At 57.8% G+C, this 25,110-nt stretch overlaps 1 protein-coding gene across 2 annotated transcripts in view; it reads right to left on the reverse strand.

Annotated features, from left to right (window-relative positions):
* Positions 1 to 23,667, reverse strand: part of VSTM2L (V-set and transmembrane domain containing 2 like) — a 35,178-nt gene extending 11,511 nt beyond the window's left edge. Inside the window, exon 1 of one of the 2 annotated variants that reach the window (XM_012662807.1) lies at positions 23,304 to 23,667. In XM_012662807.1, the coding sequence (XP_012518261.1) occupies positions 23,304 to 23,424 (121 nt within the window). In that variant the 5' untranslated portion in view covers positions 23,425 to 23,667. The remainder of the gene's footprint in view (positions 1 to 23,303) is intronic. The other variant, XM_012662808.1, reaches the window with a different exon arrangement.
* Between the last annotated feature and the right edge of the window lie 1,443 nt (positions 23,668 to 25,110).

The following is a 25,110-nucleotide window of genomic DNA, read 5'->3' on the forward strand; positions in this document are numbered from 1 at the left end:
CCCCCCCCACCGTGCACAGCAGCCAACACCGTCTTTGTAAAACCAAATCAGACACAGCCTCTCCCCTGCTCAGAGCCCTCCCATGGCTCCCCAGCGCCCCCGGGATAAAACCCAGACTCCTCCCCTGGTTTCCTCTCTGTCCTGTGAACGTGCCTCGATTTCCCACCTGATTTCTGCCCCGGCTGTTCCCCCCGCCACCTGGAACGTCCCTCCCTTGACCCCCCTCTGCCCAGCTGGCTCCCTCAGATCCAGCAAAGCTCAGTGCAAACATTGCCCCCCAGGGGGCCTTCCTTGACGGTCCTGGGAAGGTCCCCCACCTCCCGCCCTGCCCCACTGCCCGTGGGACTCCAGGAGCAGGGACTCCGAGCTCCCGCAGCGTGGTTCCTGCACCAGGTCCTGTCCCCGTGCGCGGGGCCAGCGCAGTGTTCTCCTTCTTCTCAGGGCGAGGTGGGAGCCACACCCGTCCCCAGCCCCACAAATCCCAGGGCAGGCGGTTCCCCCAGCCCGGCAGGGCCCTGCCCCGTGTGCTGTCCTGCCACACCACACCGCCAGGTAAACCAGAAAACAAATCCCCACTTAATACGGCCCAATGCCCCTCCCCGCCATATGTTCTGTCTCTCGTCTCCCCAAACAAATATTGTCCTGAGATGTAATTAGAATTCTTCCCTCTTCTCAGGAGAGATTATCTCGCCCTGGAAAGATGCCTGGCAACGTGCAGGTCACCCAGGGAACACTGTGGCTGCCAGTCCCCATCCCCCACTGTGCCCCTTCTGGCTGCTGCAACCTGACACGCACCCCCTGCCCAGAGGGGCAGATGTGCTGACTCCCAGCCCCAGGGTCCCTCCTGCCCCAGCCCAGCTCGGGACAGGAGGAAGGGGGAGCCCTGGGCTGGGAGGCAGAGGTCCTGGATTCGAGCCTCGCTCTGAGGCCACCTGTTTTGTTCCCAGGATACCGAGGGCTTTGGGTGGTGGGGACTGCCAGACACCTCCACCGGGAAGCTTTTGCCTTTTCTGCCCTGAACACAGGGTTCCATGTGCAGCGTTACTTGAACAATGGGATTCTGGGCTACAAGAAGGTTTGAAATGTCCCTGATCCCCAAGGTCAAGGGTTTATAACACATTTCACGGAGGCTCTCCACGTCCTCTGAGGTTTGGGGGCATTGGCCACTGTCACGTAAACAGAGCCTGTTTAGTAAGAATAAATGCTGTTGAGTTACCGAACACACACCAGGAACGGTGGGAGGTACCTTGACACAGTCAACCTCAAAGCTGTGACTGTCCGTACCCCAAGGGGCAGGTGGCAACACCCGCAGCTGGAGGGAAGGGCCTCGCCCACCCCGCCCCCACCATCACAGCCGAGGGCCCGGGCTCCCAGGCATTCAGGCCAGAAACTCTAGCCGTCCCGTCTCCCTCTCATACCCACACTGTGTCCAGGGAGCCCTGTGGGCTTCTCCCCACCTCTGCTGCCGCGATAGCGGGGCGACCTCCTCACTGGCCTCCCGAGTCCACTCTTCTTCCTCCATGACCTGATTTCAACGCAGCCGCCAGAGGCCACTTGGCAATACACAAGTCAGTCCCTGTTCCTTTTCTATTCAAAACCCTCCCATGGCGCCTCTACCCGGAGTAAAAGCCAAAGTCTTTAAAATGGTTGACAAGGCCCTCTGGGTGGGGCCGTTCCCCTCTGTCGTCCCGTGTCTACTTGATCCCTTGCTCACTCCCTTCCTGCCACAATGGCCTCCTGAAGCACTCCAGCCGAGATCCTACCACAGGACCTTTGCACTTGCTGAGCCCTCTGCTTGGAACCCTCTGCCCCAGATTCCCATGGAGCTCCCTCCTCCTATGCTTCAGGACTCTGCTCAAAGGCCACCTCCTCCATGAGGCCCACTCGGACCACCTCCTTTAAACCCAGCACTCTAAATCACCCTTCCCTTCCAAACGCCATCGGTGCTGGCCCATTGCTGTGATGAAGAGAATGTTCTGTACTGAGCTGGTACAGTAGCCACCAGCCACATATATCTACTGAGCACTTGAAATGTGGCTAGTATGACTGAGAACCTGAATTTTAACTTTTATTTAATTTACTTCATTTTAACATAGATGTTAATGGCCACTTGTAGGTAATGGCTACTGCACTGGACAGCACAGCTAATGTGCTTATTTATGCTTATTGTCAGCCCTGCCTTCCAGCAGGCAGGGACTGTGCCTGTCTTGTCCACTGATATATCTCCAGCTCCTAGAACAGCGCCTGGAACATAGCAGGTGCTCAGTAAATACTTTTTGAATGAATGAAGGACTGAATGAACACACATGTCTGGGCAGTGGTGGAGCCGGGTCCAGAGCTGGGGGCCCCACCCGGAGAGTCCTGGGCCAGGCCCAGCCCTTGCAGCCTTCCCCGACAGGCCCCTGCCACCTAGAGCAGAACTCGGGGGGCTGTGCAGAGCCTGAGCCACCAGCAGGGGCCGGGAGGTGATCAGAGTGGGTCGTTGGCCCCTTGCCCCGGGACAGTGGATTCTGCCTTGATTCACGCCCCTCCTGCCCAGCACCAGGGACCCTTTGCAAACAGGGGAAGGAGGGGAGTGGCCAGGCCCCCAGTTGGACCTGAGGTGACCAGCAGTGTGATGCTGGCTGGCCAAAGACAGTGGGAGGGACACAGCTGTGACCTCCTCCAGGTGCTGTTGCCTGAGCCACAGAAATCAGAAAGTGCCCACACTTCCCCTCCCACAAGTGGGGAAAGGGCTCTGGAGCTCTTAGGGGACTTGCTCAACGAGGGGCACAGAGCCAGGAAGGGTGGAGCCATTCCTGGAGCCCCGGCCTAAGTGACTGGGCCACTGCACTCCCCTGCCCCCCGAAACGGGCGAAGGGATGGGAAGTAGCTCGTGCGGGTCTCATGGGTGGAAGGAAGGGCAGCGTGGGCTGTCCCTGGGCGGGGGTTCTGCCAGGGCCATCTGGGGAGGGGCCGGGCCTCCATCTGTCTTCAGTTTCCCCCCACCCACAGACCCCCAAAAACAGATGGAAAACCCTGGCCCTGGGCCACCAGCTCTTTTTACTGATGTAGAAAGCAAAGCCCAGAGAGGGCAGTGTCTGGTCCGGGGGGAACCAGCAGCCAGGGGTCAGGGGTCAGCCAGGTGAGGCCCAGGCCCTGAGTCCTTGCCAGACCCTCTCACCCCCAAACAGACCCGAGCCTGGGGCCTGAACGGCGCCGCAGCCCACGGGGGGCAAGCGCACAGGGAGGACCCCAGCACACGGCCGCCCTCCCCAGTACCGGCCATCGAGGGCGGGGCTGCCCAACAGACAGAACTCGTGAGGCACACAGAACATTCCATCTTCTGGTAGCCACATGAAAAAAGGTAAAAAACAAAACAAAACCAAAAAAAAAATCAGGTGAAATTAATTTTAATGATGTATTTTATTTAACCTAAGGTATCAAACATTATTATTTCAACATGTAATGAAAATTACTAATGAGATTTTCCATTCTTTTTTGGTGTCGAGCTGTGGGAAACCAGAGCGCATCGTACCTGCTCACGGCACCTCCCAGCCCCGATTGGCCACTTCCTGTGCTCAGTGGCCACGCGGGGCAGGCGTCCCAGCAGGGGATGAGCTTGCCAGTCTCAGGTCCCCCCTCCGTCCCATGGCTCAGAGGAGGCCCCGTGCAGGGAGACACCCTCCCCAGCCTGTTTGACTCCCAGGTCCCTGTTCTTCCCAGACTATTCAAACTCTTTCTGCTCGGAGAGCTCTTTCCTCAAAAGGCACAGTCCCCAGTGGCCAACCGTGTAGAGTCCCACCGGGCAGAGTGGGGAGTCTGTTCCATTCTGAGAGCATTCTGAGTGCAAAGGCCTGGAGAAGAGGCAGTTCACCCCACCGGGGGCAATCAGGGGAGGCTTCCCTGAGGCGGCGTTGCGCCCACCTCAGCCCCAGCTGGGCAAGTATCCTGAGCTGGGAGCGGGGAGTGGCTTCGGGTTGGGGGACATAGAGAATCAAGTCCAAGGCCTGGTGGGAGCCAGGTAAGTCAGCTGTGGGGGTGGCCACCAGCTCTCCCTCTCCACAGAGGGCTCTGGTCCCGGGGTCTCTCTGATCCCCTCAGACCCTGCCAGGAGCCGCCTAGGCAGGGTGGGTTGGGGAGGTCCCCTCAGGTGAAGGGAGCAGCGTGTCCACGGGACAAGTGGGGAGACTGAGGCTCTGGGCATTTGCTGGTGAATCTGAGTTCCTCTGGCCACAGGTCTGTCCCAGGCCCCGTCCCAAACAGCCTCAGAGGGAGAAGCCCGTGGGTGCAGGTGAGCACCAGCGGCCAGGGCTGGAAGACAGAGTCTGGTTCTGCCAGCAGACTTGCTGTGCGGCCTTGGGAGGGTTTCTCCCCTCTGAGCCTCAGTTTGCTCCTCCATACAATGGGGGTCAATCCTGATATCCCAAGAGCCCACCAGCTCAGACAATCTGAGGGACAAGGTGTGTGTCCCGTCCCTGGGCACGGGAAAGGGGAGGGCCACTTTCACTTGGGGAAGAAGAGGAATCTGCGAAGGCTTCAGAGAGGAGGAGGCACACAGGCCAGGCCTTGAAGGATGGGCGGAAACCGACAAGCGGAGGCCAGCAGGAAAGCGTGTCGGGTGGCAGGAACCTGGTGCGCAAAGGCGGGAGGAGGGAAACGCGGAGAGCTTTGTTTAAACAAACCCAGTCCATTCACTGAACGCCCACCGCGTGCCCAGCGCCAGGCAGACACTGGCTCTGATGCTCTCTGGTCCACACCCATTTGACAGATGAGGAAAGTGAGGTTCAGAAAGTGACATGACTTGCCCAAGATTCACACACACAGCTGGATTTTAAACCTAGGTCTGACCAGCAGCTGTGACCGAGATCCATGGGTCCGACGGCCCCCATCAGGATTTGGTCTGAATTATCAGGGAAGTTCAACCACCAGGATCCATGCTTCTGCATCCCACTTGCACACCTCCAGAGACGGGCAGCTCAGCGTCTCTCACCTCCACTGAAAGTGGGCAGTCCTAACTGGCAAGAAGTTCTTCCTCCCTCTCCTGACTCATGAATGAGGACGCCGCATCAGCACCAGAAACTGGGAGGTGATCGATATCTATTCTGATGATGATGATGATGATGATGATGATGCAATAATGATAATCTACACGTTTGTGCCAGGCACCGTGCCAAGCTCTTTGTGTGCATTTTCTCACGCTCCCACCATGACGCTATGGGCTAGATGTGACCATTATTGTCCCCATTTTTCAGAAGAGGAAGCTGAGGCTCCAAGAGGTTAAGTGACGTGCCCAAGGCCACAGAATGAGTAAACGGTTCCATTGACCCCAGTTCTAGAAGGCTCTAGAGTGGGAGCCTGTAAGCCAGTCCCCCACCCCACTCCTTCCCTCCAGCCGCCAGACCCCTAATCCCCGTGTTGGCATCTTGGAGCTTGGGACATAAAACCCATCTCTCCTCTTTGACTTCCCTTGCCCCTGAGCTCCCCTCCCTGCTCAGGTAGCTCCCGCAGCCAGTCCCCAGGGAGGCTGGTATAATTATAGATTTTTGAGAAGGATGCAATTGTCTTCTCCAGCCCGAGGGCCTGAGCCGGGCTGGGCTCGCTGGGAAGACAATTAAAACCGGTATCCACAAATTAGGATTCTGCAGAAGGAGAAAGGGGCTTGACTGAATGTAACATCTTCTTCCTTTCTGCTTTTAATTGGGGGAGCGATGTATTAATTAACCCCAGGCTGGTTATCGGTGCGTCGGCGGCAGGAGATGGTTCTGTGGCCCTGGCCCGAGTCACCGGCTTTGGCTTGTGGGAAAGACGGGAGATGACCGGGAGGACCTCGCCTGCCCTTCAAGACCAGGGCCCCGACTCCTCCCGACCTCCCAGGCCCTGGCTCAGCACAAACAGCCGGGGCTTGGCTTTCAGGCCTGGGTTCGAGTCCTGCTTCCCCTGCACCCTAGCTGGGCGACCTGGGCAAGCCCCTTTCCTCTCTGGGCCTCAGTTTCTTTATCTGAAAAAGGGGTGAAAGAGAGGGCCGGTGAGAGGCTCACACGAGGCAGCATACGCCGCATGCCTGGCACACAGTAGGTGCTCAGCAAACAGCACTCCCTTCTCTCACCTTCTAGCTCAAGGATTCTGTCATCCCCAGAAAGATTTGTGGAGGTGTTTCCTTGTTGCCGTATCACATTTCGCAGTGGACACCGCATCTGTATTTATCCTCGCACTTGGGCCCCGTGACCTCTCACCCATCAGTCCGCGCCTCCCCTCCGTGCGCATTGGCTCCGACGACGCCACCCCCGAAGCCAGGGGACTCAGGCAGGCCTGGGGGGCTTGTCCCCCACAGGCAGCCCCAGCCCAGACCCCAGGTCCCCCCAGTTCCAAGCCCACATTCCCCACCCCACTCTCTGGTCCAGCCCCAGATCTCCCGTCTCCCTCTGCACAACCCTCCCTGCCCTTCCAACCTTCAGATCCCTGGTGTGAGGCTGCCTCCTCCAGGAAGCCCACAGAGCCCACCCCTCAGTCTCTGCCAAAGCCACAGCAGGGCTCCCCTTGGGAACTGGTGGCAGGGGCAGCTCCTAGTAAGGAAAACCGAGGCAGAGCTGGGGCTAGAGAGATGCTAAGGGGACAGAGGAGAGAGAACGAGTGAGGCCCCAATGGCCCCCAGCTGAGCCCTTGGCCCGGGGGCCCCCCATCTCAGACTGGATCATACTGTGACACCCTCTGCTCCGGACCCTCCAGTGGTGAGTGGACAGAGTGTGGTCTGTGCGTACAATGGAATATTATTCAGTCTTAAGAAGGAACGCAATCCCGGCACATGCTACGACCTGGATGAACCCCGAGGACATTGCGCTCAGTGAAATAAGCCAGGCACAGAAAGACCAGCCCTGCCCGACTCTGCTCTCACGAGGTGCCTGGCGTGGTCAGACTGGTAGACACAGAAAGTGCCATGGCGGCTGCCCGGGGCTGGGCTGGGGCGAATGGGGGCGTTTAACTAGGATGCAGATTTCTGTTTGGGACGACGAGAAATTGCCGGAGATGGATGGGGGCGATGGCTGCCCGGCAACCTGAACGTACTGGATGCCACTGAGCTGTACACTGAAAAATGGTTAAAATGGTCAATTTTATGTTACGTAGATTTTACAATTTAAAAAATAAGCCTCCGATGGCTTCCCTGGGCTCACGCAGCAGTGGATTTACAGCGAAAATCTCCCGGATTGTGCCTGTTGTGCCCCCCCGGCATCCACACGGGTCCTCCTCACCTCCCTCACGCCTTGGCTCCAAAGTCACCTCCTCAGGGAGACCTTCCTGCCCCCCGCCCCCCTTTTCCCTACTTCATATTTTTTCCTTACCACTTGTCACTAACTTGGTATACTTTTGCTTATTTATTGCATTTGGTGTCTGTCTTCCCACTAGACTGCAAGCTCCCTACGTAGGCGATTCGAGTCTGTTTGCTGCTGTATCCTGGCAGCTAGAACAACGCCAGGCACACAGTAGGTGTTCAGGGAACACCCTGCTGTTCTTATGCAGATGGACGGACACAGCGGCTGGGTGGCAGATGGAAGGAGGATCCCACTTTCCCTGCTCTGGGAGGCCTTGGGCCTCAGGAAGCTCCCATTCTTTGGCTCAGGTGGGAAACTGCCAGCCCCCAGGGTCAAGGTTAGGCTCCCAGGCTGGGCATCCAAAGCCTGCAGGCTCTGGCCCTGCCCGGACCCCAACTGCGGCCCCTGCCGGCCACTTACATGCGTCCCTCGTGGGGCTCAGCCTGTGCACAGTTCCTGGAATCCCGGCTCACGGTGGCCTCTGCCTGGAGGTGCCCTCCCTCCTTGGTGCCCCTCAACGGTCTTTGAGTCTTCCTGTCACTGCGCTGGACTGTGACAGATGACAGACACTGAGGCGTCTGTGTCTCTCCAAGCCGGGAAGCCCCAGGGCAGAGACCCTGCATTGCTGGAGCGTGCAGCAGACACGCAGGGGGCGGTTAAGCATGTGCTGAATGAATGAATGAATGAATGAAGTGAGAAAGGAAGGTCAGACAAAAACCCAGGGGACTGAAATCACAAACTGTAGGGAAAAGAACAAGAGCCACAGAGATCATTCATTCCCTCGTCCAGTCATTCATTCACTCCATATTTATTGGGTACCTACTATGTGCCAGACTGGGGTTTCAAGGCGATTGTGCCCACAAGAGCAGGGAGGGGGACAGACGTATGGACAGTATGGACACAGGCAAACAGGGGTCCTGAGTCAGGCCCAGCGGGCCAGTCCCCACCCCCTTCTGGCCCTGGGGACCACCGGCTGCCCAAGGCCAGCCAAGGGGACACCCAGCCAGACTGACAGGCGGGCTGGAGGCTCCCCCAAGACGGCACATGAAGTCATCTTGTGAAACGCGACCAAGAATGAAACGGCGATAAACAGGCTGCCGGCGCCAGGAGGGGCGTGGCTGCTTCCCGGCAGCTCCCCCACCCTTGCCGGCTCTGGGCCAGCCCCCCAACCCTGCGGGTCGCCTTCCCGATGCACCAGAAGGTTGATGTGCCCGATCCCACACAATGCCCACAGTGATCCTGAAGGGCAGGGAGACTGTCCCTCTATTACAGGCAGTGAAACTGAGGCTCAGAGTTGTCATAAGGCCACACAGTAAGTCAGGGCAGGAGTTAGGATTTGAACCCAGGCCTTGGGACTCCAGAATTCACACAGTCCTCCTGTTTCTGCTGGCACCACTGCTGAGCGAAGACAGAGTAAGGGTGTCCATGGCCCCTGCAGCCGCTGCCCCCATCCACACCTGGCCTTTCCTAGCAGCTTGAGAAACCAAAGCTCAGAGAGCGTGGGGGCCTCGCCCCAGCACTGAAGGAAGGAAACCCTCCTGTATGCCAGGCACCGCACACAGGACCCCTCTTCATCCTCTGACTTGATGAGGTGGTACTATTATCAGCCCCATTTCACAGAGGTAACAACAAGGCTCAGAGAGGGAGCATCAGTGCCTGAGGATACACAGCATGAAGGGACAAAGTTAGATTTCATCCCCAGAGCCGACTGCAAAATTTCCCAGCAAAAGCCCAAGTCTTCTCTACGCCCTGTCCTTTTCAGCTTGGAAAAAGTGTGACTCTCTGGGGCTGTTTCCAGAAGCCTGCTCTGTGCCCAGCTCAGCTGGGTGCTGGGCCCCCCGGGGAGTGTGGCCCAGGTTCAGCAAGACCTGTGGCCACCTTCACAGTCCGGAAGCAGAAGAGGGGTTCTCCCAAGGAAAAGGCTACAGAATGAGTATTTAATGAGGCCCCAGCTCAACCGCCTGTAAATCTCACCTGGCTCCTAAAATCAGGAGATGCAAGACCCCCAGCAGAGGAAAACCCAGATGAACCCGATGGAGCCCTCCAGGAACCGCGAAGGCTGGCCCAGAGAGCCCGCAGGCGCCATCCTCCCTGGGGGTGGTGCAGGGCGCCTGGGATGGGCCCAGGTTCTCTCTGTCTCTTCCTGGGCAGCCCTTGGCCCCACAGGCTGCCTGCAGCAAGAGGTGCTGAGGTGCGAGTTGATGAAGGGTGTCTCAACTCCGCGCAGGCAAGCAGGAGTGGACAAGCTTGCCCTTCTCGAGAAGCAGAAAGGAAGGCATTTTGTAAGAACACGTAAGGAACTGCAGCGTGCCCTGGTGGCAAGATGGCTGCCTAGGTACGCAGTAGGGGCTTAAGTCCTCCCTGTCTGAAGGAATGAAAGAGATCAACCCTGATGGACTCCCCCGCCCTAGGCCAGGCCCTGTGCCAGGCTTGTTAAGATGCTGCAGACCAGGCCCCGGCCCTCAGGGAGCCTGCAGTCCACAGGAGGGACAGACAGACAGGCCGATGACTATCATATGAACAGTGGCTGGGATTGAGCCTGGGCTGCCATGTACAGTTGGTCAGAGCGTGCACTGTTCACATGGCCATGAATCGTAGGGCTCCCAGGGTTGTGCAGGGCAAACTGTATACAGACGCTCTGGAAGGCGGCGCAAGTCCTGGGAGATCCTGGGAAAAGGCAGGCCCATGTCTGCTTGGAGAGTCACGGAAGGCTTCTAGGAGGAGGGGACACGCTTGGACTCGAAGACTGACTGGAGTTTGGACTCAGAACAAGAACGGGCATATCAGAGAGAGGTTTCCCAGCTCCAACCTTTTGGGGACCACCTTCGCCATTTATGCAGGGTCTCTGCACCACCTGCACTATTATTTACTTACCATTTATTTTCAAAGCATCTTTCCCTTTTTACTTAAATAAATTCAGCTTAAAAGAAGACTTTTATTACTACCATAAACGAAAAATCAGCCGCACTTGCCATAAATAGAGGGTAACTGTAAAAATAAACGCTATGAAAATCACACGGCATTCGTAAATTCCAGCCAGAAAACGTTGCCTGCTGGAGACGATGAGCCCCAGTCTCCATCTTCTCTCATTAACAAGGGAGACTGGCGAGGGTTAGGTGTTAAATTCAGAACAGCACCAAGCTCAGACTTTCTTCTTGATCAGAAGGGGCTTGGGGCCGAGCTTGGTGGCTCAAGCCAGTAATCCCAGTGGGAGGATCGCTTGAGGCCAGGAGTTCAAGACCAGCCTGGACAACATAGCAAGACCCAACTCTAAAAAAGATTTTTAAAAAATTAGCTGGGCATGGTGGTGCATGCTACTCAGGAGGTCCCAGCTACTCAGGAGGCTGAGGCAAGAGGATTGTTTGAGCCCAGGAGTTTGAGGCTGCAGTGAGCTATGATTGTGCCACTACACTCTAGCCTGAGTGATGGAGCAAGACCCTGTTTCTAAATAAAAAATCCCAAAAAACAAATTAAAAAAAAAAAAGGAAGGGGCTAGGGATGCAGGTCCTGCTGAAGTGTGGACACCAGTGGGCACCCGCCACCACCAGCCCTGGCTTCCTGTGGCCACAGACCAGTTCCACAATTCGTCCCTAGTCCCCAGCTCCAGGGCCTTGGTGCTGGGCCATGCACTTGCATCCTTGCATCCAACTTGCACGTGGTGAGAACTAATAGCCATTGAGGGAAGGAGGCCCAAATGCACACGTGGAGAGTGAACGAACAGAGAAATGAACGGATGACTCCTCTAGGGCCTGTGCTGTTCAAACCAGGCAAGCAACTTCCTGAGGCATCGGCTTCACTCCAGAAAAATGGGGAGAGAGCATTATTTTTGTATTAAAACACACATGAATATATTATGGAATAGAATACTGAAGTCATGAATTTTGAATGAAATAGGAGACTTCAAAGAAACGCTCTCCTGCGCGGATGCGCACCCCTTCTTCTCTGCAGCCTCGGGCTCTGCCCACGGGAAGTGCTGATGTGTTGGCTAAAATGGGAAGGAGCCAGGAGGAAGGTGAGGACGGAAGTTGCAGCTCTCCCCTGACCTGCTGGTGGCATCGTGTCAGCTACTTCGCTTCTCTGAGCTTTGGTCCCCCACCCCCGCCCCTCATCATTGGTTCAAAGGCTCATTTCCAGGATTAAATGAATGAATGCAGGCGAAGAGCCCGTTTCAGCATGTGGGACACAGTAGGTCCACGACGCCCGCTGTTCCCTGGTGGCGCCCACTCATTGCTCCATCTGAGACACACACAAGCACTTTCACCTAGCTGTTGGGGGAGCGGGGCTGCCACCCAATAGAAATTTAAATAGCTAACAGTTTTAAGTACTCACTATATGCTAAGTGGCTGGTGATGCGGTGCCTCAGTTTCCTCATCTGCAAAATGGGGCTACTAATAGCAACTACCTCATAAGGTTGCTGTGAGGCTTGACATGTTAATATTTATAAGCAGACTGCCTGGCACATGCTATAGCGGCGCTTCCTATTTATTCATTCATCTTTAATTGAAGTGAAATTCAGATAACATAATTCAATGGCATTTAATGCATTCACAGTGTTGTACGACCACCATGTTTATCTGGTCCCCAGACGTTTTCAACATCCCAAAAGGAAACCCCCCACTCCCCTTGTCCCCACCCCCGGCAACCACAGACCTGCGTTCTGCCTCTACAGATTTGTCTATTCTGGACTTTTCCTGTAAATTGAATCATATACTATGTAGTCTTTTGTGACCGGCTTCTTTTATTTAACCTAAAGTTTTCGAGGTTCATCCACCGTTGGTAGCATGTATCAGTATTTCATTACTTTTTATCGAGGCGTTCATTTCATATAATAAAACAACTCATCCCCAGACAACCTGGGAAGTGGCCACTATCATTTTCCTCTTCTTACGGATGAGGAAACTGAGGCACGCTGGAGAGGGTGGGGACTGGCCCATGTCCCCAGCCAGGCAGCCCCGACACAGCCGGGCAGGCAGTGCGGGCACCAGCAGCTGGGGGCAGGGCGCCTCCCAAGGCCACCAGCACATATTGAGGGAGACGGCAGCGGAATTACAAATCTAGGGAGATTTAAGGAGGACGAAAATATTCTGGCACTCGCAGGATTGTGGGAGTTGAGCAGGTTTCCCCAGTGGAATTCCCGCCTCCTCTTCCCACGCTCTGGGCCACAGGGAGTGAGAGGGTGTGGGAGGGAGAGACGCAAGTGTGGCAGGGGGGTGGGGGGGGCCAGAGGCCAGAGCAGACACGCAGGCACCTGGATATCTGTGTGGGTGCCATTTCCGCCACGCTCACCTGCACATCCTGCAAAGCCAGGCGGACGAGCCCACCGCGCCGATGCAGAATGAAGCTAAGAGATGTTGAGTGGGGGGATTTGAGCCCCAGTGTCTGACCCAGAGCCCAGGCATGTACCCCTTCCTGCTTCCAGCAGGGACAAAGAGGGAGGGTGCATCCACCACACGGATGGGAATCACCCCAGAACCCCAGGAAGGAGCAGCCCCACATCCACTGGGAAGGAGAGAGCAGAGTGAGCGCTGTGGAGAGGCAAAGGGAGGGCCAGGGCGGCCGGGCAAGAAGGAGAACAGAGCAGAAGGTGGGGCAGACAAGGGCACCCGAAGGCAGGGTGCAGAGACCCGTGGGAGGGAGACAGAGACACTGAGGCAGACACTTGGGAGGCTCCAAAGCAGAGGTTCTGGGGGTGCCCAGTGGGCAGGGGCAGAGGGCAGGGTGCCCACGGCCCCACCACTGCCAGATCAAACCTGGCCCCCACCAGGACCAAGTGACTGCCCCAGCCCAGCCACCCCATCCAATTGGGGTTGGGAAATCCAAGATGGCAGCAGGAAATAAGGGGGCTTTGGGCTCTGGAGTGGGGCTGACCTGGATTGAACCCCAGCTGCACTTGCTCATGGTGGGCAATCTCTGGCAAACCTCTGAGCCACGGTTTCCTCATCTGTAAAATGGGTATTGTGGGGATTCAGCGGGATCTAGTGGGCCAGCACAGCACTATTGCGACGGGGACGATTAGGCTGCTACTCCTGTGGCTTCTCACAGCCTGGTCTTGCTCCAGCTCCCCCTCTTCAAGCCTCCCGTCTCCCTTTTCCCTACCAAGAAGACTGGCCTGGCTTGGACTTTTCAAACAGGAGGACTATTCTAGAACCAGAGAATCCCTAGCCGAAGGGGTTCCACCCCACCCCAGGGCCTTTGCACTTACAGTTCCCCTGCTTTGGGGATTTATCATGCCCAAAGGCACAGAGCCAGAGATCAGCAGAGCGGGATCTGGGCTTGGGGCTTCCAGCATCTAGCGGGAGTTCAGGGACCTGCTGCTGGGGTGCCTGGGGGCATAGGAGACCAGCGGGTGGCTCTCAGCCCCGCCCCAGCCGGCATCAGCCCTCCCTCTCCCGGCCTGCCTGCCTGCCGCCTGCCGGAGACCATTAGTGCAGCTTTGTTTTGAGCGCTATTTCCACTACCTTGCGCTCTGGCCGCGGGGCCTCCATTAGGGACCCTTTTCTGGGGCGGATGACAGGCGGCAAACAGCTCCCCAGTGAGCTGGCCGTAATTGCTGCTGCCTCCGAGGCCGGAAATGATTTTTTTTTAAACCTCACAAAGCAAAACAGACACCCACCGTCTGCTCTCCGCCTTCTTCCCTGTCGCTGCAGCTGGGAACCAAGCCTGAGGGCTGCAAGAAAGGGGGTTCGGTCAAGGCCCCACTCCCCACCCAACGAGGCCCCCTTAAAATGCTGGGCTGGGGGAAGGAAGCAAAGTTTGGGCTCCGCTCTCTTGCTTTGAGCTAGACGTGGGGCCCAAGTTCACCACACCTCTCTAAGCCTCAGTTTCCCCCTCTGCAAGGTGGGCATGTTGCCTGGGGGCCTGCTGCCTGCTGCAGGGCTTGTGGTGCCCAGGAGGTCGTGGGCGTCTCTGAGGGGCACCACGGAGCACAGGGAGACAGCCAGGAGGCCAGAGAGGTGGGAAGAGAGCAGGCCAGGCAGAGACAGCAGCTGGGGGAAAAGGGCGGAGGAGGGAAGGAGCTTGGTGTGTCCAAGGACTAGAAAAGAGGAGAGTACACACACACACACACACACACACACACACACACACACACACACGCCCAATTCCCCTCTCCTTCTGAGCCCACGTCCCCACCCTCCCTGGATACCACGGCCAACCTGAGCATCCCGAGAGCCCAGGAACTCAGTGGGGCTCAAACCAAACTCAGCGTCTCCCCGGGAAGCAGCCTCTCCTCCTCCGGGAACAGCCCTCCAGCCTCCCAGTCCTGCCTGGGCTGCCCTCTCCACTCCCCACAGCCGCACCCCCCCAAACACCAGCCCGGCGCGTGCCTTCCCCACTCAGAAAGCTTCCAGGGCTGCTGCTGCCCCGGAGATGAGACCAAACTCCGCAGCCCGATCTTGGAGGCTCCAGCTGCAGCCTGCTCTTCCAGACACGCATGACTCTCCCCTCAACCCCTGCCAGACCCGGGCAGCCAGGCGCAGCTCCACACTGGCCTCTGGAGTTCCCCTCTCAGCCCTCGCAGGCCCTGGAGACAGGCCCAGAAGGAGTCTGCCTCCCCCAGGAAGTCTTCCCTGACTGCACCAGGACACAGTGACCTACCTCAGGATGGCCTGCCTGCCTGTGCCCTGTTCCCTGGGCGACAGTCCTCCTTGTTTTACTGTCCGCCTTCTCTCTCCCCTCCCCACCCCCAAAGATGTTCATCAGGGACTTGTTGGGAAAAGTGAACGAAGCTTTGTGCTGGAGGCCCCCGGTCAAGTGAAGGGCTGCAGGGGAGGGGAAGGTCTCTGGGATCCAAGCCCAGCTTTGCCACAGACTTGTCCCACATCCTAAGGCCAGCCCTGGCGCCTCTCTGGGCCTCAGTTTCCTCACCAGTGAAATGAAAGCCGTTTCCCTTGGGGACCAGAGATGGGCTCTGGGGACCTCAACAAACCCTTTGAAACTGTGGGCAAAACTATGTGGCATTTTTTCTGAGGAAATGATCCATAGTCTTCATCGGAATCTCAAGTGGATTGTGACTTCCAAAAAAATTAGGAGCCACTAGTGTAGACAAGCTTCGGTGTCCCTTCCAGCTTCGCCGCTTGGCCATTCATTCATTCCTTCCACTGACATTATTGAGTGGCTGCTCTGTGTGGGTGTCATCACAATACACGGAATAGGTGTATGTGTGATCCTGAGATGTCACCCGAAGAGTTGTGCGTGTGCGTGTGCGCGTGTGCGTGTGCGGAGGGAGAGAAAGGGGGCAGGGGGTGGGGGAGATGAGAGGAAGAAGGAAGATGAGTACAGCAAACACGGAGAGAGGAACAGAGATGGAAAGAGACTGAAAGGCAGAAATCGAGAGGGAAAGAGACAGAGAAAGATCTAGAGAGAAAGGGAGACCCAGGGAGAGAAAGATCCAGAGGGCGGGGGCAGGCAGAGAGCACTTCCCACAGATGGCCACTGCCACCCCCCTAACTGGTAGCTCTGAGCCTCCCGTACCCCGCCCCCAGCTCCCGCTCTAGCCTTCCAGATGCTCCCAGAGCCTCTGTGCCTCGCCTCCAAGAACACCCGCGTGGAGGCGGCTGGGGAGGCGGCACCGAGGCAAAGGCTACAGGGCAGAGGTCACCAGTCTGCCCCCCCCAGACCAGGAAGCTAAAGGACCACCCAGCCTCCCTCTCAGACCACACACAGGTCCCCCCCCCGCTCCAGACACACACTCAGACAGAACCACCGCTCACTGGAAGACCCAGCCAGGGACACACGAGTCCCCAGACCCCCACCACTCCCCTCGGACAGTGCTGGACTTGGATCCAGGAGGCTAGACTTTCAGACCCATGTTCTTTCAGCCAGAACGAGGCGTTCTCGGCGTTTTGGCATTGCCGGCCCCTGTGAGAATCCGACAAAGCCAGGAGCACTGCTCCGCAACAGAGCACCTGCCCGCACACCCGGCTGAGCAGGACAGATGGTCGGGTCAAGAACCTGGCTCTGTGGTCCCACAAGCGGGGCTCCAGCCTGGCGTTGCCTCGCAACATGTATGTGTCTTCAGGCAAGTCGCGTCAACCTCGTGTCTCAGTGTCCTCGTCCGTAAAATGGGAATGCACGTAAGGGTTGACTGAGAGGAGGGAGGGGAAGTGACAGAAACAGAAAATGCTCGGTGAACGGGGCTGCTGTTTGCTTCACAGACCCCCAAAGGCCACGGAGAGGTGAGCGCCACGTGCTGGGTGGAATTCCGCCACTTCTTGCTGGTTGCAGCACAAAAGACAGGGCTTAGGAAGATGCAGGTGGAAGAATTCTAGAGGCTTAGAGCTTAGGCAAACTCGTAATTGTTCCGGTGGGAAAACTGAGGCCCAGAGAGCGGAAGGGGCCCGCCAAGTCACCCGGCAAGGCAGAGGCAGGGGGAGGGTGGACAAAAAAAAATCACTGTGGTTCTTTCACGCAGAGCTGAAATCGCAAAGGAGCCACTGCCCCCACCTGCCAACCCAGGGGACAGAGAAGGCCCCGTCCCTGCCATGTCCCCTGTGTGGGGCCAAGCATCTTCAGAGTTGGGAGCTCCACCCACCTGGGCCCTCGTGCCAGCGCCATTAATGAATTGCAGATCTTTATTAACCACTCACTTTGTTCTGGATTCTCTGCCCACTTCACCAGTCTTTGCTACTTTGGGAAATAAGGCAGAAATCCCCACAATAACACCCCCAGCTAATAACTGGTTGAGTCCAGCATACCTTCTGTGACGGGGAGCTCACTACTGGGAACCTTCATTGCCCCGGGGGCGAATGCCCTTCTCCGTGTTGAACACCATCCCTGCTTCCTAACTCTCATCACTATTTATATGTATATGGGTTTAGCTTTTCTGCTCTCCCCACTAGACTGAAAACTCCAAGAGAGCAAGAACCTTATCTGTCTTCTTCGCTGATATGTCCCCAGTGGCTAAAGTAGTCTGGCACATAACAGGTGCCCAGTCAGAATGTGTTGAAAGAATGAAAGAATGAATGCATAACCAAGCTTCCAATACATGGCAGCACGTATGGGCCAGCAGTTTCCAGTGTGAAGAGTATGAGGTGTGAGGGGGCCGCCTGTGGGCCAGCATGCCCCCAAGTCCCCAAGACATCCCACACCACGGATCCCCACAGACACGCCTATGTACCACCTGTAACATTATGTCCTTAATGTTTTTCTATAAACGAACCCACTATTTTTTAATACCCCCATTAGTCTCATCCTAAGCAATCATATCTGTGAAATCACAGTTTTGATGTGCTGGTTATATTTCTCCAGTACACATTTTAAAATGCGAGAAGTTTATCTGGGTTCTGCCTTAAATCCTCTTAGGCAGGACCCAGTCTTGCCGAGGGCCCTGGGGAGTTTGAAGAAGGGTTTAAACTGGGGATGGTGGGGCCGAGTCCCAGAGACTCCTCTGGTGGCTTTGAGGAAGGGGAGGGAGGCCCAGCTGGCGGGGACCTGGAGGAGCAGCACCTCCCTCTGCATCCCCCCCACCTCCCTGCTCCACAGCTGCGGGCACCAGAGGGGGCCAGTGGGGGGGCCTGGATCCCAGGATGGTCAGCTGAAGAGAAGGGGACTTCTTCCCCCAGTGAGACCACTGTCCCTTTTTCTGATGTTGGAGTCTCACTGGGGGTAGGGAGGAAGGGCATGACCCTTGGACCCCCAATGCCCTCATGGCTGCAGCATCTCATATGCACCCCAGGGGGCTGGGCCTGGGTGCACCCACCGCAGGGTGAAATCAGCCTTACCCACCCCAGGACGTCCTCACTGTGGTCAGTAGGGGTGAGGGAGGGCTCCAATTTTGTGATTTTTTTTTTTTACTATAAACATGGATTTTCATGAAATTAAAATTATCTGAATGTTAAAAGTATGTTAAGTTAGAATAAGCAGAAGTTTAAGAATTTGGACCTCAGACCCCTGCCTTGCCCTCCTTGCCATCCATTCATTCATTCCCTGCCACCTCCCTGGGCCAGGCATCGTGCTGGGTGCCAGGACACAGGGAACCTGACCCCCGTGTGCCCAGCCGGCCCCAAACTCATTTCCCAGAACCTCGTCAGCAGCTGCTTCGGTCCCTAAAGTCCAAGGTCACGGCCAAGACCCTGGGAGTGGCCTCGTTTCGTACCACTTTTCCCCTCTTCTTCCTGACGCCACCCCTCACGCGGGCACCTACGTCACCGTTCGCACCATGCGCTTCCTCTCTCCCCACCCTCTTCCTCAGCCTGGGGGGAGGCCGGAGGGTCACTGAGACAGGATGCTGCTCTGGGGGGTGCTGCACACCCTCCTGGGTGTGCACCGTGGAGGTCACCTCGCTCCTTCCACCACGGGGCCAGTCCCAAGGCCAATTCCCTTGTGCGAATTCTCCCTAGTCGCTGGATCTTACTCTTCCCACCCGTGAGAGAGGGGCTTGCGGGGGACAGCCCTAAGGGCGGGGCCCTGGCGATCCATTCCAAGTGCTCCATCTCCTGCCTCAGTGGCTGGTGGGTCAGAAGGGCCCCCTCGCCATGGGCGACTTTGCCCAGCACCCTAGCTGTTGCCACGGCAAGGAGCCAAATTCCCTGCATCCTGCTGGCGGCCTGCAGCTCCTCTCGTTTGGGGAAAGGCTGCGGGAGCCGGCTGATGGGCAAGGTGTCAAAAGCAATTGGTGTGAAGGACTTGGGGAAAACCGCTTGTGAGGGCCAATTCCCCACAGGAGGCCGGGAAACCCTCAGCCCAAGGTGGAGTGTTTACGGGCGTAATTGATAGAATAATCACCAACGCCCGAGACAAAGGCGAACACATTTTTAACATCATAACCTTCGGAAGACAGGACTCAATTTTCTCCATCTTCCAGCCACCAAACTAGCCGGCTTATTGATGGTGAGATACCAACAGTTCAGTAAGGAACACAAGGAAGCCAGAGTCATTTTTCAGCGCACAGGCTGCTTGCCAAATGGCCCAGTGTCCCCTCCCTCCCCCAGCGCCCCGCTGCTCCCTCCTGGCAACAGAGAGAATCTCAGGATAGTAATCACTCAATGGACGAAGGCCCAGGCCAAGCCAGGATCTTTGTCTGCATTGGGTGTATTAATAATTGAAGGTGCCGGCCCAGGGTGCGTGAGTGGGTGCGTGTGTGTGTGTGTGTGTGTGTGTGTGTGTGTGTGGTGGGATGGTGGAGGGGGGACGATGTCTGCTGCAGTGTGAGGCTTCCTGGGGCTCCTCTCAGGGTCCATATACTTGCCCCAGTCTGGACCCCTCCCAACACCCAGGAAACCAAACCAGGCCACCCCTAGTACCAGCCAATTTCCCATCCCATCCCTCTGTGTCCCACCGGGCACAGAGCAATACTCAGGGCAGTGGCTTCCAAACTCCAGGCTGCACAAGAGCCATCTGAGGAGCTCGTTACAATGCAGATTCCAGGGTCCCATCAATAACCCTTTTGGCCAGCGGGTTTGGGGGGAACCCTGGCATCTGCACTATGACAATCTCCCTGGGGGACTCTGAGGCTGGAGGTGTGCAAAGATCCTCACCAAGATCCCACCTTCCAGACCCCTGCCCTGGATGAAATCTGGAGAGCACTGGATAAAGAGTCCAGTCCAGCTGCCTGTTTCTAACTGGCATGTACCCTCAGCAAGATCCTGCCACCTTTATGAGCGGCCGGTTCCTCTTGGTGGAACCTACTGCTTTACTGTTCTCCGGAGAGCTGGAAGGCAGCATGCCCAGGTTAGGGCTCTGCACAAGAAGCTTTGTCAGGTGACTGGGCCAAGCCTGCCTCAAGGCTGTCCTGGAGGAGGCAGGCCCAGAACTGCCGAACACACCTTCATTCTGAACAGTTTTCAGCTCTCTGCACAGACTCGGCGACCTTGGGCAAATCACTGGCCCTCTCTGAACCTCAGTTTCTACGTATATGCAACACCAGCCCTGCATGTATGGTCAGCCTGAGTGAGTTAACACTGGCAAGGGCTTGGCAGCACCAAGCACACAGTAGGCATTTCGCAAATGTCAGCTCCCTTTCCTCCCGCTCCTGCTGGGCGCATGGCAACAGGCTAACAATTTCTGATAAGGAAAAATCAAAATAGCTGCCGTTTATCGAGCACCTACTAGGTGCAGACACTGACCATCACCACCCCGCCTCCCAGTTCCTGGTGCCTGCTCGAGAGGCAGTCACCATGCGCTCCACGTTCATTGCTCACACCTCTAAAAAGCCCTCTTCGAAGTGGGTTGAGTGGAGTAGGAGGGAGATGGGGAGCGAAACAGATGTCCTTGCTGACCCATCTGGCCGCAGGCTTTCCCTGTGACAAGCTCCAGGGCAGGCAGGCGGGAGGCACTGGCCCGGCGGCTCAGCTGGGCTCAGATGGAGCTGGAGGGGTGAGCAGCCACCATGCGGCCGGGGTCAGTGGGCCCCTCCCAGGAACCCCTGCTCCCAGTCCCCACCCCCTCCCCCACCCCCAGACATAGACACCTTCCCGACCCGGCCACATTTCCTGAATCAGCTGAGGACACACAGAGCCCAGGAATAATGAAACGATCAGGCTCCAATCTGCTAAACAGCAATTTCTGAGCTTTTCAGCACACACAGCTTTTATCAAATTGGTATTCTCCTCCTGAACACAAATGGCTTATTAGACATGACCCACTTATTCGCCGCGTCCCACTATCATTAATAACAGTTTCTTTTTGTGATTAAGTGAGTGGCTCCAAACCCTTCCTGTGGCAGTGGGCACTTGGCCCGGCAGAGGGGCAGCTGTGGGGGCTCCTTGGCAGCCACTGCTTGGTGACTTTGAACCTGGCAATGTCGAGGGAAGGTAGCCTGGCCCCTGCGGAACAGCCTGGCCTCTTCGTTCTTCAGGGACAGAGGGCGCCCAGAGGGGCGACTCACTTGCCCAGAGCCCCACGGGGGGTCCGGAGAGAAGCCAATTCACCAGCAGCCCGTGCCGCCGCCCTTCCGCCTAGCCCTGCCCCAGGCCTTGGCTTGACCTCTCCAGGGTGTGGGTGGGAGATGACAGCTGGAGGGGCAGAGCTGTGACCCCTCAGCATGCCTGGCACCAGGGGGCAGGCGGAGACTGTCACACAAAGGGCAGACCCTGCTTTCCTCTTGTGGGGGGGCCACCGCGGGGTCTCAGGAATGGCAGAGTGGTACCCAAACCCCTGGGGTCTGGTGCTCCAGGGACAGAATGACCATAAACCTCAGAGCGCCATTCCTTGTACCTCTCGGGACCGCAAATTCAGGGAAGCCCTTCCGTGGAAAACCCTCTGAGTTTAAGTTCCAACTGTGCCAAGGAACTGAGTGCAGAGAGGAGGGGGAGGGAGGAATTCCCAGTCTCCCTTGAATGGAAGGGAATGTGACAGGGAGATGAATGTCCTGGAAAAAGCGCTGTCTTCGTCCGACAGACCCTGGGGCCTGTCCCGGCTCAGCCACTCTCTCACTGTGTGACCTTGGGCAACTCCCTTCACCTCTCTGAGCCTTGGTTTTCCCGTCTATAGGTTGAAGATCAAAATAACCCTTTCCCTATTTGTCACCGCTCTCGCCAGGCCGGTAGGTACTGGGTAAGGGATGGGAAGGGTGCGTGAATGACGCACCTTACTATCAAACACGGTGAGGCAGAAGGCGCAGGGAGTCGTGGTTCGCAAAAACCAGAGACCCTGAGAATGGCTGTGGAAGCTGCTGTCCCCCTGGAGCAACCTCACTTGTGCTCACGCCCCAGCAAAGCCCTCCCTGACTCTCTGCCCCCCACACCCCTCACTCATTTCCATCAGAGTAAATCACCCCATTCTCTGCTTTTTGTGAAAACCTCCCCCAGCCCTGGGCCCACAGTGCCCAGCACTGGTGCTGCGGCCTCCCTGGCAAGACCAGGAGCCCATGCAGGGAGGGGGTGGATGGAAGGAGGATCTACTTGGGTTCCATCTATGCCCTGGCCCCTGTACCAGAGCCTGGCTCACAGGGGGGACGCAGAGCCCCCACACCTGCCAGCCTCAGACGATCCAACTCTGCTGCCAACTTGGGCTCCCCTGGGGCTGGAAGGAGCTTCTGCCACTCAAGCAACCAGTGCTAGGACCGCTCGCTCACTCCCAGCTCCCACGGCGGCTGGAGTCGAATTTCCCACATTTCAGTCCTCTGGGGCCAAAGATGAGGATGGGGGTGACCCTATGGAAGGATGGTAGGGGCTTCCTGCCCACTCCCAGAGGCAGACAAAAGCACCAGCCTTCCTCTCCCACTCCCATGCCTCTGGCTGGAAGCAGCGGCCCCAACTATTCCAGTGTCTTCCAGGAGCTCCCACCGAGCCCTGCGATGCCACCCACCCAACAGGGAGGCTGCAGCCCCAGGCTACCAGTTCTCAAGGAACAGGGCTTCTGTCCCTGTGCTATAAGGGGCAGGTGTGGAGAGGGAGGGGACAAGGGCAGCCGTGGGGTTAAACTCACAGAGGGGAAAAGCAGATGGGCAGAGAGGAGTGGGTGAGCGAAGTGTGTTCACAAGTGTGTGTGTGTGTGTGTGTGTGCGTGTGTGTGTGTGTGTGTGTGCTTGGGCGCCACTGTGTCTGCAGGTGGGCAGGCAAGAGTTGTGGCAAAGCGTGTGCGCCTGGGTGCCAGCTGGCAGAGCGTGAGCCCACCAGTGCGGTGCTTGGGGTGTGTGTGTGTGTGTGTGTGTGTGTGTGTGTGTGTAGTGGGCACGAGTGTGAGGGCTGAGGAGTGAGGAGGGGATCTGAGAAGGTGTGCGGCGATGTGTAAGGGTAGGAGTTGTGAGTGGGAGAAAGCAGTGAGTAGCTCTCAGCGTGTCTGTGGCCGTGTGTGTCTGTGTGGCCGCGGAGGTGTGCGTACCGTGCGAGTGTGTGTGTGTGCAGGGGGAGGCTGGGGCATCTCCGCGAGAGCGGGAACCGGGGTGCGCACCGGGTATCCCCTCCTTGCGCCGGGCTGGCCAGGGGACCAGGGCGGGTCCACCGCGCCGGCAGGGGGCGCCCCGGGATTCTCGCCGCGGTCGGCGCGGGTTCGAGCCCCAGGGCTGCCAAGTTGGAGCGGCGCCCCCGGGGTGGGGCTTGGGGGGAAGTCCGTGGGGGCGGCGACCGAACTCACCGTGGCCGGAGACATGGCTGTCCCAAGGCGCGTGGCCGGCGGCCCGCGTGGCGCCGCCGAGTTGCAGGAAAAGTGCCAGGTAGTGGAGGGCGCCCAGCGCCACCGCGAGCGGGGCCCCCATGGTGCGCGCTCGGGCCGGGGGCGCCGCCGCCTCACATCGGGGCTCCGGAGACCGCAGACCCCGCGCCCGCCGCCCCCTGCCCTGTGCGGCCTGGCTGCCTGGCTCCGGCCGCTGCCCCTCGCCCGCTGTCCCCAGCCCGGCCCGGGTCCCAGCTGTCGTCCGGCTCCAGCCCTCCCGGCTGCGGGTAGCGAGCGCACGCCCAGCCGGCCGCCTCTGACTGCGGGACTCTTCCCTTCCGCGGAAGGCCACTCCGCGCGGCGCCGCCGCCGCACCCCTCCCTCCACTCCCTCCCCCCGCCCAGAGGAGGCGGCGGCGGAGGGATCTGCCGCTTGATTTATCATCAAAGTTTTGCCCAGGCTGGGATTTTTAAAGCGGTACCCGCAACTTTCCCCCGCCTGGGAGCGGGGGTGGGGACGGGGTGGGCTGGCAGAAGCCACCCCAGGGACACGGTTCCCGCAAAGCATAACACAGCTGGCTTCAGAAACAGACATATTATGCAGCAGGGATAAGGAGAAAGACCAATCCACCTGCTGCCAGAGCAGCGCGCTCAGAGGGACTCTAACTTTGCTAGCAGGGGGCGCCGGGGTCAGGGGACCAGGCGGGGGTGCAAGTGGGGGGAGGGTGAGAGGAGGAAGGAATTTGGGCTGAGGAAGACACAGGAGACCTGGTTATAGCTCTGCTGCAGCCTTTGACTCCCTGTGTGACCGTGTCCAGGTGTCTACCCCTGTCTGAGCCTCAAGGTCTCACCTGAGAAGTGAGGATGATGGCTACCTCCAGGGGTCGTGGTGAGGATTTGAGCAGTGGTGTATATAAAGCGCTTAGCATAATGCTGCCTACATGGTAGGAGCTCAGTAGTTATTGTCGTTGTCCTCCCTGGCACTCAGTGTTCGCGTCTGTGTAACGGGAGTGCGGCAGGCCAGCTAGAGGCTCCTTTTGGCTTAGAGATACTGAGCCTTACGCAGCGGCTTGGCTCGCCCCTTCTGGACTGTCGCCTCCCCCAGCTGATGAGCCGAGATGGTCGGGTGTGTGTGTGCGCGCGCGGTGGGAGAGGCGGATATGCAGCCACTCCCATTCCCAAGAGCAGGGCTCCAACGAGCTCCTCCGACTCCTTCTCTGACCGTTTTACTGGGGCCGACGGAATGGACCTTCGTTACAGACAGGAAAGCAGACATGTTATCCCATTTAAAAGATGAAGAAGCACCTTAAATCAGAGAAGTAGCTTCTGCGAGGTCCCACGGCGACTCCTGGGCAGGGTGCCTCCTGCTCTCTTCCTTTGCCCTTCCCCAGGCCTAGTTCCCAACTCGGCCTTGGCCGCTGCGGTTTCAGCACCACGAAGGAGGACAGCGCCGGGCACAGCACCCGTCCTTAAAGCACCGGGGACGGCGCCTCAGCGGGCTCTTTGACGCAAGGGTTCGGCATCGCGGACAGACCCTCTGACTCCCTCCCCAACCCGCACCGAACTAGGTCAACCCATCATGCGGCCCGCTCGCCACTCCAGACCACAGACGGAGCCAGCATCCAGCATTGCGGGCAGCGTCCAAGTTTGAGAACGAGCTTAGAGCCCGAGGAGCGTAACCCCCTCTCTGTCTTTACTCCGTTTTCTCATCTCCCCTTCCAATATCGTGGCAGGTAGCACACCGGAAGGGGCCCGTGGGAGCCAGCAACAATCCAGTCCCTTCAAAATTA

Source organism: Propithecus coquereli, unplaced genomic scaffold (genome assembly GCF_000956105.1).
Source record: "Propithecus coquereli isolate 6110/MARCELLA unplaced genomic scaffold, Pcoq_1.0 Scaffold780, whole genome shotgun sequence".
Taxonomy (NCBI): Eukaryota; Metazoa; Chordata; class Mammalia; order Primates; family Indriidae; genus Propithecus; species Propithecus coquereli.